General features: G+C 42.3%; 1 protein-coding gene across 1 annotated transcript in view; it reads left to right on the forward strand.

Annotated features, from left to right (window-relative positions):
- The window catches only part of LOC128701433 (uncharacterized), a 61993-nt gene that overhangs the window by 11890 nt on the left and 33062 nt on the right, over window positions 1-17041 (forward strand). Inside the window, exon 2 of the mRNA XM_070100296.1 lies at window positions 14628-14832. Coding sequence (XP_069956397.1) covers window positions 14628-14832 — 205 coding nt within the window. The remainder of the gene's footprint in view (window positions 1-14627; window positions 14833-17041) is intronic.

Consider the following 17041-nt stretch of genomic DNA (forward strand, 5'->3'; position numbering starts at 1 on the left):
CGCTGCTGCTGCCACCGCCGCCGTTGTTGCTGCCGCCGCCGCTGTTGCTGCCGCCGCCGCTGCCGCCGCTGCTGCTGCCGCTGCTGCTGCCTACCGCTGCTGCTGCTGCCGCTGCCGCTGTTGCCGCTGCTGCTGCCGCTGCCTGCTGCTACCGCTGCTGTTGCTGCTGCTGCCGCGCTGCTGCCGTTGCTGCCACCGCCGCTGCCGCTGCTTGCCGCTGCCGCTGTTGCTGCTGTTGCTGCCGCTGCTGCTGCTGCTGCTGCCTGCTGCTGCTGTTGCTGCCTGCGCTGCTTGCTGCTACCGCTGCCACTACTGCTGCCAGCCTAGCCGGTCTCCATTGCCGCTGCGCTGCTACTGCTGCTGCCGCTGCACCTTTGCTGCTACTACTGTTGCTGCTACTGTTGCTGCTGCTGCTACTGTTGCTGCTACTGTTGCTGCTGCTGCTACTGTTGCTGCTGCTGAACTTTTGTCTTAACACACGCACACACACATCGGGGCCAGGAGCTATGAATCGACCCCTGCAACCACAATTAGTTGAGTACAATTAGGCGAGTACACACAGTCTGGCAAGTGATGTAGTGGAGGAAGGAACCATACATAGTTTTAAGACTAAGTATGATGAAACTCACGGAGCAGGAAGAGGACCTAGTAGCGACCAGTGAAGAGGCGGGGCCAGGAGCTGTGACTCGACCCCTGCAACTACAACAAGGTGAGTACCAAGACCAGCCACGCCACGTTGCAGGTCGATACCTCCATCACACGGAGGTGATCACCCTCCACCCACAGGCCACCCTCCACCCACTCGCCGCCCACCACCCACTCACCACTCACCCACACGCAACAAACCACCCACCCACTCGCCACCCACCACCCACACGTCACTCACCACCCACCACCCACACGTCACTCACCACCCACCACCCACACGCCACCCACCACCCACTCACCACACACCACCCACCCACATGCCACCCACCACACACTACCCACTCACCACCCACTCACCACCCACCCGCCACTCACCACCCACTCGCCACCCACCACCCACTCACCACCCACCATTTACCCACTATTCACCACCCAACATTTACCCACTATTCACCACCCACCATTTACCCACTATTCACCACCCAACATTTACCCACTATTCACCACCCACCATTTACCCACTACTCACCACCCACCATTTACCCACTACTCACCACCCACCATTTACCCACTACTCACCACCCACCATTTACCCACTACTCACCACCCACCATTTACCCACTACTCACCACCCACCATTTACCCACTACTCACCACCCACCATTTACCCACTACTCACCCACTACTCATTATACTCTTCTCTTATATAATAACTCAGTGGAGTTATAGAACTTCAAGTTATAATCTTGGCGAAACACTGAAGTCAAGTTAGTGAAGGAAGTCAAGTTAGTGAAGGAACCAAAGTTAGTGAAGGAAGTCAAGTTAGTGAAGGAACCAAAGTTAGTGAAGGAAGTCAAGTTAGTGAAGGAACCAAAGTTAGTGAAGGAAGTCAAGTTAGTGAAGGAAGTAAGTTAGTGAAGGAAGTTAGTGAAGGAAGTCAAGTTAGTGAAGGAAGTTAGTGAAGGAAGTCAAGTTAGTGAAGGAACCAAAGTTAGTGAAGGAAGTCAAGTTAGTGAAGGAAGTAAGTTAGTGAAGGAAGTTAGTGAAGGAAGTCAAGTTAGTGAAGGAAGTTAGTGAAGGAAGTCAAGTTAGTGAAGGAAGTTAGTGAAGGAAGTCAAGTTAGTGAAGGAAGTAAGTTAGTGAAGTAAGTTAGTGAAGGAAGTCAAGTTAGTGAAGGAAGTAAGTTAATGAAGGAAGTCAAGTTAGTGAAGGAAGTAAGTTAGTGAAGGAAGTTAGTGAAGGAAGTCAAGTTAGTGAAGGAAGTAAGTTAGTGAAGGAAGTTAGTGAAGGAAGTCAAGTTAATGAAGGAAATAAGTTAGTGAAGGAAGTCAAGTTAGTGAAGGAAGTAAGTGAAGGAAGTCAAGTTAATGAAGGAAATAAGTTAGTGAAGGAAGTCAAGTTAGTGAAGGAAGTAAGTGAAGGAAGTCAAGTTAGTGAAGGAAGTAAGTTAGTGAAGGAAGTAAGTTAGTGAAGGAATCAAAGTTAGTGAAGGAAGTCAAGTTAGTGAAGGAAGTCAAGTTAGTGAAGGAAGTAAGTGAAGAAAGTCAAGTTAGTGAAGTAATCAAAGTTAGTGAAGGAACCAAAGTTAGTGAAGGAACCAAAGTTAGTGAAGGAAGTCAAGTTAGTGAAGGAAGTCAAGTTAGTGAAGGAAGTCAAGTTAGTGAAGGAAGTCAAGTTAGTGAAGGAAGTCAAGTTAGTGAAGGAAGTCAAGTTAGTGAAGGAAGTAAGTTAGTGAAGAAAGTCAAGTTAGTGAAGGAAGTCAAGTTAGTGAAGGAAGTCAAGTTAGTGAAGGAAGTAAGTGAAGAAAGTCAAGTTAGTGAAGGAAGTCAAGTTAGTGAAGGAAGTAAGTTATTGAAGGAGGTCAAGTTAGTGAAGGAACCAAAGTTAGTGAAGGAGGTCAAGTTAGTGAAGGAAGTCAAGTTAGTGAAGGAAGTAAGTTAGTGAAGAAAGTCAAGTTAGTGAAGGAAGTCAAGTTAGTGAAGGAAGTCAAGTTAGTGAAGGAAGTAAGTTAGTGAAGAAAGTCAAGTTAGTGAAGGAAGTCAAGTTAGTGAAGGAAGTCAAGTTAGTGAAGGAAGTAAGTTAGTGAAGAAAGTCAAGTTAGTGAAGGAAGTCAAGTTAGTGAAGGAAGTCAAGTTAGTGAAGGAAGTAAGTTATTGAAGGAGGTCAAGTTAGTGAAGGAACCAAAGTTAGTGAAGGAAGTCAAGTTAGTGAAGGAAGTCAAGTTAGTGAAGGAAGTCAAGTTAGTGAAGGAAGCCATGTTAATGAAGGAACCAAAGTTAGTGAAGGAACAAAAGTTAGTGAAGGAACTAAAGTTAGTGAAGGAACCAAAGTTAGTGAAGGAAGTCAAGTTAGTGAAGGAACCAAAGTTAGTGAAGGAACCAAAGTTAGTGAAGGAACCAAAGTTAGTGAAGGAACCAAAGTTAGTGAAGGAAGTCAAATTTAGTGAAGGAACCAAAGTTAGTGAAGGAAGTAAAGTTAGTGAAGGAACCAAAGTTAGTGAAGGAACCAAAGTTAGTGAAGGAACCAAAGTTAGTGAAGGAACCAAAGTTAGTGAAGGAAGTCAAGTTAGAGAAGGAACCAAAGTTAGTGAAGGAACCAAAGTTAGTGAAGGAAGTCAAGTTAGTGAAGGAACCAAAGTTAGTGAAGGAACCAAAGTTAGTGAATTAACTAAAGTTAGTGAATTAACTAAAGTTAGTGAAGGAACCAAAGTTAGTGAAGGAACCAAAGTTAGTGAAGGAACCAAAGTTAGTGAAGGAACCAAAGTTAGTGAAGGAACCAAAGTTAGTGAAGGAAGTAAAGTTAGTGAAGGAACCAAAGTTAGTGAAGGAACCAAAGTTAGTGAAGGAACCAAAGTTAGTGAAGGAACCAAAGTTAGTGAAGGAACCAAAGTTAGTGAAGGAAGTCAAGTTAGTGAAGGAACCAAAGTTAGTGAAGGAACCAAAGTTAGTGAAGGAACCAAAGTTAGTGAAGGAACCAAAGTTAGTGAAGGAAGTCAAGTTAGAGAAGGAACCAAAGTTAGTGAAGGAACCAAAGTTAGTGAAGGAACCAAAGTTAGTGAAGGAAGTCAAGTTAGTGAAGGAACCAAAGTTAGTGAAGGAACCAAAGTTAGTGAAGGAACCAAAGTTAATAAAGGAAGTCAGGTTAGAGAAGGAACCAAAGTTAGTGAAGGAACCAAACTTAGTGAAGGAACCAAAGTTAGTGAAGGAAGTAAAGTTAGTGAAGGAACCAAACTTAGTGAAGGAACCAAAGTTAATAAAGGAAGTAAAGTTAGTGAAGGAACCAAAGTTAGTGAAGGAACCAAAGTTAGTGAAGGAACCAAAGTTAGTGAAGGAACCAAAGTTAGTGAAGGAACCAAAGTTAGCGAAGGAACCAAAGTTAGTGAAGGAACCAAAGTTAGTGAAGGAACCAAAGTTAGTGAAGGAACCAAAGTTAGTGAAGGAACCAAAGTTAGTGAAGGAAGTCAAGTTAGAGAAGGAACCAAAGTTAGTGAAGGAACCAAAGTTAGTGAAGGAAGTCAAGTTAGAGAAGGAACCAAAGTTAGTGAAGGAACCAAAGTTAGTGAAGGAAGTCAGGTTAGAGAAGGAACCAAAGTTAGTGAAGGAACCAAAGTTAGTGAAGGAACCAAAGTTAGTGAAGGAACCAAAGTTAGTGAAGGAAGTAAAGTTAGTGAAGGAACCAAACTTAGTGAAGGAACCAAAGTTAGTGAAGAAACCAAAGTTAGTGAAGGAAGTCAAGTTAGAGAAGGAACCAAAGTTAGTGAAGGAACCAAAGTTATTGAAGGAACCAAAGTTAGTGAAGGAACCAAAGTTAGTGAAGGAACCAAAGTTAATGAAGGAAGTAAAGTTAGTGAAGGAACCAAAGTTAGTGAAGGAACCAAAGTTAGTGAAGGAACCAAAGTTAGTGAAGGAACCAAAGTTAGTGAAGGAACCAAAGTTAGTGAAGGAACCAAAGTTAGTGAAGGAACCAAAGTTAGTGAAGGAACCAAAGTTAGTGAAGGAACCAAAGTTAGTGAAGGAAGTCAAGTTAGTGAAGGAAGGAGTGAAGAACACAGTTACAGTAACACACACTTTGTAACGTAACTTTAAACCACCTTGCTCCCCCCCCCCCGACCCGTCACTCATAAGTGACGCGCGAGGAGGAGGTGAAAGAAGAAGAGGAGGAGAAGCAAGAGGAAGAGGAATATGAGGAGAAGTAGAACGAGGAAAGAAAGGAGAAGGAAGAGGAGAAGATACTGTGGTGAGACTAAGTGTCTCCTGGAGCAGCAATTGTGTCATAGATGAACACGTATTGTAGGTGTGTTATTGAAGGAAGGAGGGAGGGAGAGAACGAGGGAAGGAGGGAGAGAACGAGGGAAGGAGGGAGAGAACGAGGGAAGGAGGGAGAGAAGGAAGGAAATACCTGTAGTATTGTGTGTACCTGAAGGACTCGTAGTGTTGTGTGACACACAGGTTCTGTAGTGTTGTGTTACACACAGGTACTGTAGTGTTGTGTTACACACAGGTACTGCAGTGTTGTGTTACACACAGGTACTGTAGTGTTGTGTTACACACAGGTACTGCAGTGTTGTGTTACACACAGGTACTGTAGTATTGTGTAACACACAGGTTCTGTAGTGTTGTGTTACACACAGGTACTATAGTGTTGTGTTACACACAGGTACTGTAGTGTTGTGTTACACACAGGTACTGTAGTGTTGTGTAACACACAGGTACTGTAGTGTTGTGTTACACACAGGTACTGTAGTGTTGTGTAACACACAGGTACTGTAGTGTTGTTACACACAGGTACTACAGTGTTGTGTTACACACAGGTTCTGTAGTGTTGTGTTACACACAGGTTCTGTAGTGTTGTGTTACACAGGTACTGTAGTGTTGTGTTACAGGTACTGTAGTGTTGTGTTACACACAGGTACTGTAGTGTTGTGTAACACACAGGTACTGTAGTGTTGTGTTACACACAGGTACTGTAGTGTTGTGTTACACACAGGTACTGTAGTGTTGTGTTACACACAGGTACTGTAGTGTTGTGTTACACACAGGTACTGTAGTGTTGTGTTACACACAGGTACTGTAGTGTTGTGTTACACACAGGTAGTGTTGTGTTACACACAGGTACTGTAGTGTTGTGTTACACACAGGTACTGTAGTGTTGTGTTACACACAGGTACTGTAGTGTTGTGTTACACACAGGTAGTGTTGTGTTACACACAGGTACTGTAGTGTTGTGTTACACACAGGTACTGTAGTGTTGTGTAACACACAGGTACTGTAGTGTTGTGTAACACACAGGTACTGTAGTGTTGTGTAACACAGGTACTGTAGTGTTGTGTTACACACAGGTACTGTAGTGTTGTGTAACACAGGTACTGTAGTGTTGTGTTACACACAGGTACTGTAGTGTTGTGTTACACACAGGTACTGTAGTGTTGTGTTACACACAGGTACTGTAGTGTTGTGTTACACACAGGTTCTATAGTGTTGTGTTACACACAGGTACTGTAGTGTTGTGTAACACAGGTACTGTAGTGTTGTGTTACACACAGGTACTGTAGTGTTGTGTTACACACAGGTACTGTAGTGTTGTGTTACACACAGGTACTGTAGTGTTGTGTTACACACAGGTACTGTAGTGTTGTGTTACACACAGGTACTGTAGTGTTGTGTAACACACAGGTGCTGTACTGTTGTGTTACACACAGGTACTGTAGTGTTGTGTTACACACAGGTACTGTAGTGTTGTGTTACAGGTACTGTAGTGTTGTGTAACACAGGTACTGTAGTGTTGTGTTACAGGTACTGTAGTGTTGTGTTACAGGTACTGTAGTGTTGTGTTACACAGGTATTGTAGTGTTGTGTTACACACAGGTACTGTAGTGTTGTGTTACACACAGGTACTGTAGTATTGTGTTACACACAGGTACTGTAGTATTGTGTTACACACAGGTACTGTAGTGTTGTGTTGCACACAGGTACTGTAGTGTTGTGTTGCATACAGGTACTGTAGTGTTGTGTTACACACAGGTACTGTAGTGTTGTGTTACACACAGGTACTGTAGTGTTGTGTTACACACAGGTACTGTAGTGTTGTGTTACACACAGGTTCTATAGTGTTGTGTTACACACAGGTACTGTAGTGTTGTGTAACACAGGTACTGTAGTGTTGTGTTACACACAGGTACTGTAGTGTTGTGTTACACACAGGTACTGTAGTGTTGTGTTACACACAGGTACTGTAGTGTTGTGTTACACACAGGTACTGTAGTGTTGTGTTACACACAGGTACTGTAGTGTTGTGTTACACACAGGTACTGTAGTGTTGTGTAACACACAGGTGCTGTACTGTTGTGTTACACACAGGTACTGTAGTGTTGTGTTACACACAGGTACTGTAGTGTTGTGTTACAGGTACTGTAGTGTTGTGTAACACAGGTACTGTAGTGTTGTGTTACAGGTACTGTAGTGTTGTGTTACAGGTACTGTAGTGTTGTGTTACACAGGTATTGTAGTGTTGTGTTACACACAGGTACTGTAGTGTTGTGTTACACACAGGTACTGTAGTATTGTGTTACACACAGGTACTGTAGTATTGTGTTACACACAGGTACTGTAGTGTTGTGTTGCACACAGGTACTGTAGTGTTGTGTTGCATACAGGTACTGTAGTGTTGTGTTACACACAGGTACTGTAGTGTTGTGTTACACACAGGTACTGTAGTGTTGTGTTACAGGTACTGTAGTGTTGTGTTACAGGTACTGTAGTGTTGTGTAACACAGGTACTGTACTGTTGTGTTGCACACAGGTTCTATAGTGTTGTGTTACACACAGGTACTGTAGTGTTGTGTAACACAGGTACTGTAGTGTTGTGTTACACACAGGTACTGTAGTGTTGTGTTACACACAGGTACTATAGTGTTGTGTTACACACAGGTACTATAGTGTTGTGTTACACACAGGTACTATAGTGTTGTGTTACACACAGGTACTGTAGTGTTGTGTTACACACAGGTACTGTAGTGTTGTGTTACACACAGGTACTGTAGTGTTGTGTTACACGCAGGTACTGTAGTGTTGTGTTACACACAGGTACTGTAGTGTTGTGTTACACGCAGGTACTGTAGTGTTGTGTTACACACAGGTACTATTACCTGGAGTTTACCTGGAGAGAGTTTCGGGGGTCAACGCCCCCGCGGCCCGGTCTGTGACCAGGCCTGCTGGTGGATCAGCGCCTGATCAACCAGGCTGTTGCTGCTGGCTGCACGCAAACCAGCGTACGAGCCACAGCCCGGCTGATCAGGAACTGACTAGCCGGGCTGTGTTACACACAGGTACTGTAGTGTTATGTTACACACAGGTACTGTAGTGTTGTGTTACACACAGGTACTATAGTGTTGTGTTACACACAGGTATTATAGTGTTGTGTTACACACAGGTACTATAGTGTTGTGTTACACACAGGTACTGTAGTGTTGTGTTACACACAGGTACTGTAGTGATTTGTTACACACAGGTTCTGTAGTGTTGTGTTACACACAGGTACTGTAGTGATTTGTTACACACAGGTTCTGTAGTGTTGTGTTACACACAGGTAGTGTTGTGTTACAGGTACTGTAGTGTTGTGTTACACAGGTATTGTAGTGTTGTGTTACACACAGGTTCTGCAGTGTTGTGTTACACACAGGTACTGTAGTGTTGTGTTACACACAGGTACTGTAGTGATTTGTTACACACAGGTACTGCAGTGTTGTGTTACAGAATATAACATTCTAGCAGGTACCAGAGTTGTTTACACACAGGTTCTGCAGTGTTGTGTTACACACAGGTACTGTAGTGATTTGTTACACACAGGTACTGTAGTGTTGTGTTACACACAGGTACTGTAGTGATTTGTTACACACAGGTACTGCAGTGTTGTGTTACACACAGGTACTGTAGTGATTTGTTACACACAGGTTCTGCAGTGTTGTGTTACACACAGGTACTGTAGTGATTTGTTACACACAGGTACTGCAGTGTTGTGTTACAGAATATAACATTCCAGCAGGTATCAGAGTTGTTTACACACAGGTACTGTAGTGTTGTGTTACAGGTACTGTAGTGTTGTGTTACACACAGGTACTGTAGTGTTGTGTTACAGAATATAACATTCTAGCAGGTACCAGAGTTGTTTACACACAGGTTCTGCAGTGTTGTGTTACACACAGGTACTGTAGTGATTTGTTACACACAGGTACTGTAGTGTTGTGTTACACACAGGTACTGTAGTGATTTGTTACACACAGGTACTGCAGTGTTGTGTTACACACAGGTACTGTAGTGATTTGTTACACACAGGTTCTGCAGTGTTGTGTTACACACAGGTACTGTAGTGATTTGTTACACACAGGTACTGCAGTGTTGTGTTACAGAATATAACATTCCAGCAGGTACAAGAGTTGTTTACACACAGGTACTGTAGTGTTGTGTTACAGGTACTGTAGTGTTGTGTTACACACAGGTACTGTAGTGTTGTGTTACAGAATATAACATTCCAGCAGGTACCAGAGTTGTTTACACACAGGTACTGTAGTGTTGTGTTACACACAGGTACTGTAGTGATTTGTTACACACAGGTTCTGTAGTGTTGTGTTACAGAATATAACATTCCAGCAGGTACCAGAGTTGTTTACACACAGGTACCTGTTTTCACAACTAGGTGGGCAGGGGCAGCATGTGTGTTAGGAAACTGGTCCAGACGCTTCTCCTCACCAGGAATTCAAACCCAGGACCTTGCGATTGTGGATCGAATGTTCTCACCAGAGAGCTACGCGGCGCCCCTTCCACCTAGGGAGGGAAGGAAGGAGATGGAGGGAGAGAGGGTTGGTGATGATGGAAGGAAATGGAATGGTTATGAGGGATGGAAAATATTGAAGGGGGGGGGGAGAGAGGTAATATGGAAGGAGAGTAGAAGAGGAGGAACCAAATAGCCACAGATAGAAAAATTGTGAGTTTGGTAGCTAGGAAAATGGAGAAGATAGAAAAGGAGAAAAATGGGAATATGGAAAGTAATGAACGAATGAGTGAGGGAAGTATAAGATATAGGAGTGAGGGAGGGAGGGAGGGTAGCAGGAAGGGAGGGTAGCAGGGAGGGAGGGATGTAGAATACAGATCAATACAGTGGCACTGGCGTCATCAAGCCTCAGGCTGTTGTTTACACCAGCTGTTGTCTGCACCAGCTGGCACCTGTCTACAGCTACAGCTGGCACGTGTGTACCAGCTGGCACTGTTGTATGTACCACTTGACACTTGTCTTCACTAACTGGCACTTTTGTCTTCACAGCTAATATTATTGTCTGCATCATCTGGCACTGTTGTCTACATCAGGGTTCTGCACTACCCACAATGGTTTATCGCACAAGGTCATTCTACTGCTAAACACATGATAAAGCTGAGCTTCCCACCTGTAAACACTTAAGTGAATGTTACCTTACATTAAGAAGGTGAAATATATCAGAAACCTGTATGGTTGCTACCACAACTACTACCACAACTACTACCACAACTACTACCACAACTTCTACTACCACAACTTCTACTACCACAACTTCTACTACCACAACTTCTACTACCACAACTACAACTACCACAACTACAACTACCACTACTACAACTACTACAACTACCACAACTACAACTACTACAACTACCACAACTACAACTACCAGTACTACAACTATCACTACTACAACTACCACTACTACAACTACCACTACTACAATTACTACAACTACCACTACTACAACTACCACTACTACAACTACCACTACTACAACTACCACTACTACAACTACCACTACTACAACTACCACAACTACCACTACTACAACTACCACTACTACAACTACCACTACTACAACTACCACAACTACAACACATTTGTTCCCCATCCTCTGCTTCTTACCATATTGTCTTCCGACCTTCTCTTCTCTTCTCACCCCAGTTGTGACTTGACAATATTCCAGGAAGGACCAAAACTTCGTCTTAAAGTTCCTCTCTAATGCGAGTTTCAACCAAAGCATTATAACAGTTTTCCTTGTTATTCTCCACTTTCGTCGATGAATATGTATTAATGCCCACGCATTCATCACAGCCTGGTTGATCAAGGACCCCAATGGAAATAAGTCACTCTGTCAGACTTTTTTGGGTTATCCCAGGTTCTCTACACATATGCTGCTATGTATGATAATTCTATGTAACTGTGTTTGTGTATACCTGAATAAACTTACTTACTAAGTACTTGGGCTAGCTAGGAATCCAGATTCCTCTTGCAATGTTCACCTGTTCCAGTAATATTTCTGTCTCTTGGTTGCAGATATTGCAAGTAAATGTGCACACTCACTGCTTGCAAGAGTGATGTGATCACAGAATGCAAGCTCTAACCTCCTTCAATCTTTACGGTGAATAACCCATACGGATTTGACGCTTCATATACAGTAAGCTCTCTCATACAGCTCATTACATACCTGGATAGGGTTCCGGGGGTCAGCGCCCCCGCGGCCCGGTCTGTGACCAGGCCTCGTGGGGGATCAGGGCCTGATCAACCAGGCTGTTACTGCTGTTACTTCATCCAAAATTGAATATCACGTGGCAAGATCTTCGTAGCACCTCTATTCAATTTTGAATCTAATTTATCAATCACATTAACTAATTCTACTTCAAATTTTTATTTATTTGCAAAGTTGACAATGTGTGAATCATCGAAATATACAATAATATAACTTCTTAATATATTTTAAATATTTTTAAATATTTGACATAATACTGTCAAGTACAAAGAAACACAATACTGTCACGTACAAATAAACACAATACTGTCACGTACAAATAAACACAATACTGTCACGTACAAATAAACACAATACTGTCACGTACAAATAAACACAATACTGTCACGTACAAATAAACACAATACTGTCACGTACAAAGAAACACAATACTGTCACGTACAAATAAACACAATACTGTCACGTACAAATAAACACAATACTGTCACGTACAAATAAACACAATACTGTCACGTACAAATAAACACAATACTGTCACGTACAAAGAAACACAATACTGTCACGTACAAATAAACACAATACTGTCACGTACAAATAAACACAATACTGTCACGTACAAATAAACACAATACTGTCACGTACAAAGAAACACAATACTGTCACGTACAAATAAACACAATACTGTCACGTACAAAGACACACAATACTGTCACGTACAAAGACACAATACTGTCACGTACAAAGAAACACAATACTGTCACGTACAAAGAAACACAATACTGTCACGTACAAAGAAACACAATACTGTCACGTACAAAGACACACAATACTGTCACGTACAAAGACACACAATACTGTCACGTACAAAGACACACAATACTGTCACGTACAAAGACACACAATACTGTCACGTACAAAGAAACACAATACTGTCACGTACAAAGAAACACAATACTGTCACGTACAAAGAAACACAATACTGTCACGTACAAAGAAACACAATACTGTCACGTACAAAGACACACAATACTGTCACGTACAAAGAAACACAATACTGTCACGTACAAAGAAACACAATACTGTCACGTACAAAGAAACACAATACTGTCACGTACAAAGACACACAATACTGTCACGTACAAAGACACACAATACTGTCACGTACAAAGAAACACAATACTGTCACGTACAAAGAAACACAATACTGTCACGTACAAAGAAACACAATACTGTCACGTACAAAGACACACAATACTGTCACGTACAAAGACACACAATACTGTCACGTACAAATAAACACAATACTGTCACGTACAAAGAAACACAATACTGTCACGTACAAATAAACACAATACTGTCACGTACAAATAAACACAATACTGTCACGTACAAATAAACACAATACTGTCACGTACAAATAAACACAATACTGTCACGTACAAATAAACACAATACTGTCACGTACAAAGAAACACAATACTGTCACGTACAAATAAACACAATACTGTCACGTACAAAGACACACAATACTGTCACGTACAAAGACACACAATACTGTCACGTACAAAGAAACACAATACTGTCACGTACAAAGAAACACAATACTGTCACGTACAAAGAAACACAATACTGTCACGTACAAAGACACACAATACTGTCACGTACAAAGACACACAATACTGTCACGTACAAAGACACACAATACTGTCACGTACAAAGAAACACAATACTGTCACGTACAAAGAAACACAATACTGTCATGTACAAAGAAACACAATACTGTCACGTACAAAGAAACACAATACTGTCACGTACAAAGAAACACAATACTGTCACGTACAAAGAAACACAATACTGTCACGTACAAAGAAACACAATACTGTCAAGTACAAAGAAACACAATACTGTCACGTACAAAGAAACACAATACTGTCACGTACAAAGAAACACAGTACTGTCACGTACAAAGAAACACAATACTGTCAAGTACAAAGAAACACAATACTGTCACGTACAAAGAAACACAATACTGTCAAGTACAAAGAAACACAATACTGTCAAGTACAAAGAAACACAATACTGTCAAGTACAAAGAAACACAATACTGTCACGTACAAAGAAACAATACTGTCAAGTACAAAGAAACACAATACTGTCAAGTACAAAGAAACACAATACTGTCACGTACAAAGAAACACAATACTGTCAAGTACAAAGAAACACAATACTGTCACGTACAAAGAAACACAATACTGTCACGTACAAAGAAACACAATACTGTCAAGTACAAAGAAACACAATACTGTCACGTACAAAGAAACACAATACTGTCACGTACAAAGAAACACAATACTGTCAAGTACAAAGAAACACAATACTGTCACGTACAAAGAAACACAATACTGTCACGTACAAAGAAACACAATACTGTCACGTACAAAGAAACACAATACTGTCACGTACAAATAAACACAATACTGTCACCTTCAAAGAAACACAATACTGTCACGTACAAAGACACACAATACTGTCACGTACAAAGAAACACAATACTGTCACGTACAAAGAAACACAATACTGTCAAGTACAAAGAAACACAATACTGTCACGTACAAAGACACACAATACTGTCACGTACAAAGACACACAATACTGTCACGTACAAATAAACACAATACTGTCACGTACAAAGAAACACAATACTGTCACGTACAAAGAAACACAATACTGTCACGTACAAAGAAACACAATACTGTCACGTACAAAGAAACACAATACTGTCACGTACAAAGAAACATAATACTGTCAAGTACAAAGAAACACAATACTGTCACGTACAAAGAAACACAATACTGTCACGTACAAAGAAACACAATACTGTCACGTACAAAGAAACACAATACTGTCACGTACAAAGAAACACAATACTCTCACGTACAAAGAAACACAATACTGTCACGTACAAAGAAACACAATACTGTCACGTACAAAGAAACACAATACTGTCAAGTACAAAGAAACACAATACTGTCACGTACAAAGAAACACAATACTGTCACGTACAAAGAAACACAATACTGTCACGTACAAAGAAACACAATACTGTCACGTACAAAGAAACACACTAAGTTAACACTAGACACAGGTTATGTGGTGGTAATTTTGAAGTGTTCATTGTTTTACATTTTTACAAGTTCACAATGTGTTACCTGGAGGTTATTCCGGGGATCAACGCCCCCGCGGCCCGGTCCATGACCAGGCCTCAGTGGAGGAGTTTTATGAGGGAGTTTACTCTAAATATAATAATTTATTTGTGTATTTTACTCTAAACTCTCTGATAGAGTCTTCCATAGAGTGGGATCTTTGTAAATGCGATTGAGAGAGTGTAGCCATGACTGAAGAGCTTGTACTGTGAACTCTGTACTTGTGTGTGTGACAGGTGGAGAGGTGGCTGAGGAATGCTCTGAGGGAGAGCTGAGCTTCTCGTGTGAAGCTCCTGGCGAGGAGGTGATCATCAGGGAAGCTTGGCTCTACGGCTCCAGTGTCATGACCAAGGTTGACCTAGGACTCGGGGAGAAGTGCCACGTGCCAGAGTACAACCTCCAGTACAAGAAGGGATCCCTCCTCCAGTACATCAACAAACAGTGAGTATCTTTTTCATGGGCTCTTTTTGAATACAACGGCAGTGTTAGTATACCTCGGGTATTTACGGTTTACAATAGATTAACTAAATAAATTAATGGAAATAGTGGGGTGTAAGGGTCTGCCAGCATCGACCTCCAAATTACGGTAATATTCCTTTATTAAGTTCTAGTTAAGTTGAAGAAACACACGAGTATACGACTGTAAATTGCTGTCACACGAGTGCCATTAAAGGAAAGACTACAGGGACAGTGCCAAAACACTACTACATATTGGATATACATAATTAAATGTATACAGAGCAAAATGGCACAATACCGTGACTGGAACAATACACAAATAACCCGCTCATAGGAGAGAGAAACTTGTGACGATGTTTCGGTCCGACTTGGACCATTTACAAGTGACTTGTAAATGGTCCATCGGATGAAACGTCGTCATAAGCTTTATTTTCCTATGTGCGGGTTATTTGTGTATTAATACCGACAAGTGAATGAATCAGACACTTGCCTAACATCTCGACCCGGTCTCTGTCCAACATCAAACAGGATATTCTCAGCCTTGAACACCTGGGTGTATTTATTTGACGGACGTTTCGCCCCATCACAGGGATCTTCATCAAATATAATACAGAAACGTGAGAAATGAGACTCGTGGAGTGTAACCAGTGAGGTGGAAGCAGTGGATCGATGAAGCAGTAACGGCGGTGGTCACGTCAGTGTGGGTGAGGTGCTGCTGGTGATGCTGATTTAAGTCTGATGTTCAGCCATTCACTCCCTTGCTCTGTGTAATGTTATAAATACACACAACTTAAGTACATGCCTGGTTTAGCAAGGGCACCGTGACCTTGTAGAGTACCGTGGCTTGTAAAACACCGTGACCTTGTAGAGCACCGTGGCCTTGGACCCCAGCTTTCGTGGGGTCATTCAAACTCCCCCATTGACGAGGCCACAAAACCGAGGATAAATCACCTTCCTCCTCATTAATACCAGATGGGAGGTCAAGTCTGTCTCCATATCAGTAATGTAGGAAAACGGGCATTATGACAAACCTGGTTGCACCTTTCTTGTCTCAGGAACACGCCTACGATAGGTAAGCACGTAAACAGATCAAAAACCGGCAACATCAGCAGCAAAATTTTAGGGCTCGTAAGGCATAAGCCTTCGTAGCCCTTAAAAAGCAACAAGAACAAATTACGGCTCGTACCGTGGTGGCCCTTAATCCCAACCAACAAATTTAGGCTTTTTTTTTTTAATTATTTTTTTATATAAGCTAGTAAGTGATCAATAAATGTAATGTATATAAATGAGAATACATACTCTATTATGAAGTTGGGTTAAGGGAATCAGTGAGGAATGGAGCAAGTGTGGAGAGATGAGGGTTCACGGTGGCTCGCGTCAAGAGGTCCCCGGGTTCACAATGGCGCAGGTGGGCCGTGAACGCTGTTGCCCTTCAATGGCTCCATTATCCCCCGCTCCCACACCAAAAACGATTATCCCAGTTTGTCGGTTTATGTCACACCCTTCCAGTGCCCCGCGACCATCACTGCAGACGAAGTAATCTGACCATTTCTCCTCCCCCCCTCTAATTCCCCTGTGTTGGTTTAGACACGGGTACCACGTCCTGGGTTCGCCGGGTTCGGAGCCGCTCGTTAATCAGCCGTGATGGCGCTCTTGACATTGTCCTCACCCAGCTGACATATATATACGTCTGGCGTTTATGGCAGGACGCAGCTTGGGCAGGAACAAGCAGAACGACATTTCGCACGATGTAAAGCTTAATAAAGCTCTACCCTGAGCGAAACGTGTCTATAAAAGCTGTATTGCACTACACAATAACCCGCACATAGAAGAAATCAAACCATACCCCGGCTGGGATTGAACCCGCGGTCAGAGAGTCTCAAAACTCCAGACCGTCGCGTTAGCCACTAGACCAGCTAGCCACAATAAGATTCATCCAACTAGGTATATTTCTACACCATAGGAAGGTTAGCACAGGCACCACTGTGCCTGTGCGGGTTCAATCCCGGCCGGTGTATGGTTTGTTTGCAATCGTGTCATTACGATTTCGTGAGTCATAGAAGAAATTTATGACAACGTTTCGGTCACACACTGAAGTGGTTAATGGTCCTATTCGGACCGAGACGTCGTCTTAAGTTTCTGTCTCCTATGTCCGAGTTATTTGTGTATTGTTCCAGTCACGGTATTGTGC

Source organism: Cherax quadricarinatus, chromosome 72 (assembly GCF_038502225.1).
Source record: "Cherax quadricarinatus isolate ZL_2023a chromosome 72, ASM3850222v1, whole genome shotgun sequence".
NCBI classification, from domain to species: domain Eukaryota; kingdom Metazoa; phylum Arthropoda; class Malacostraca; order Decapoda; family Parastacidae; genus Cherax; species Cherax quadricarinatus.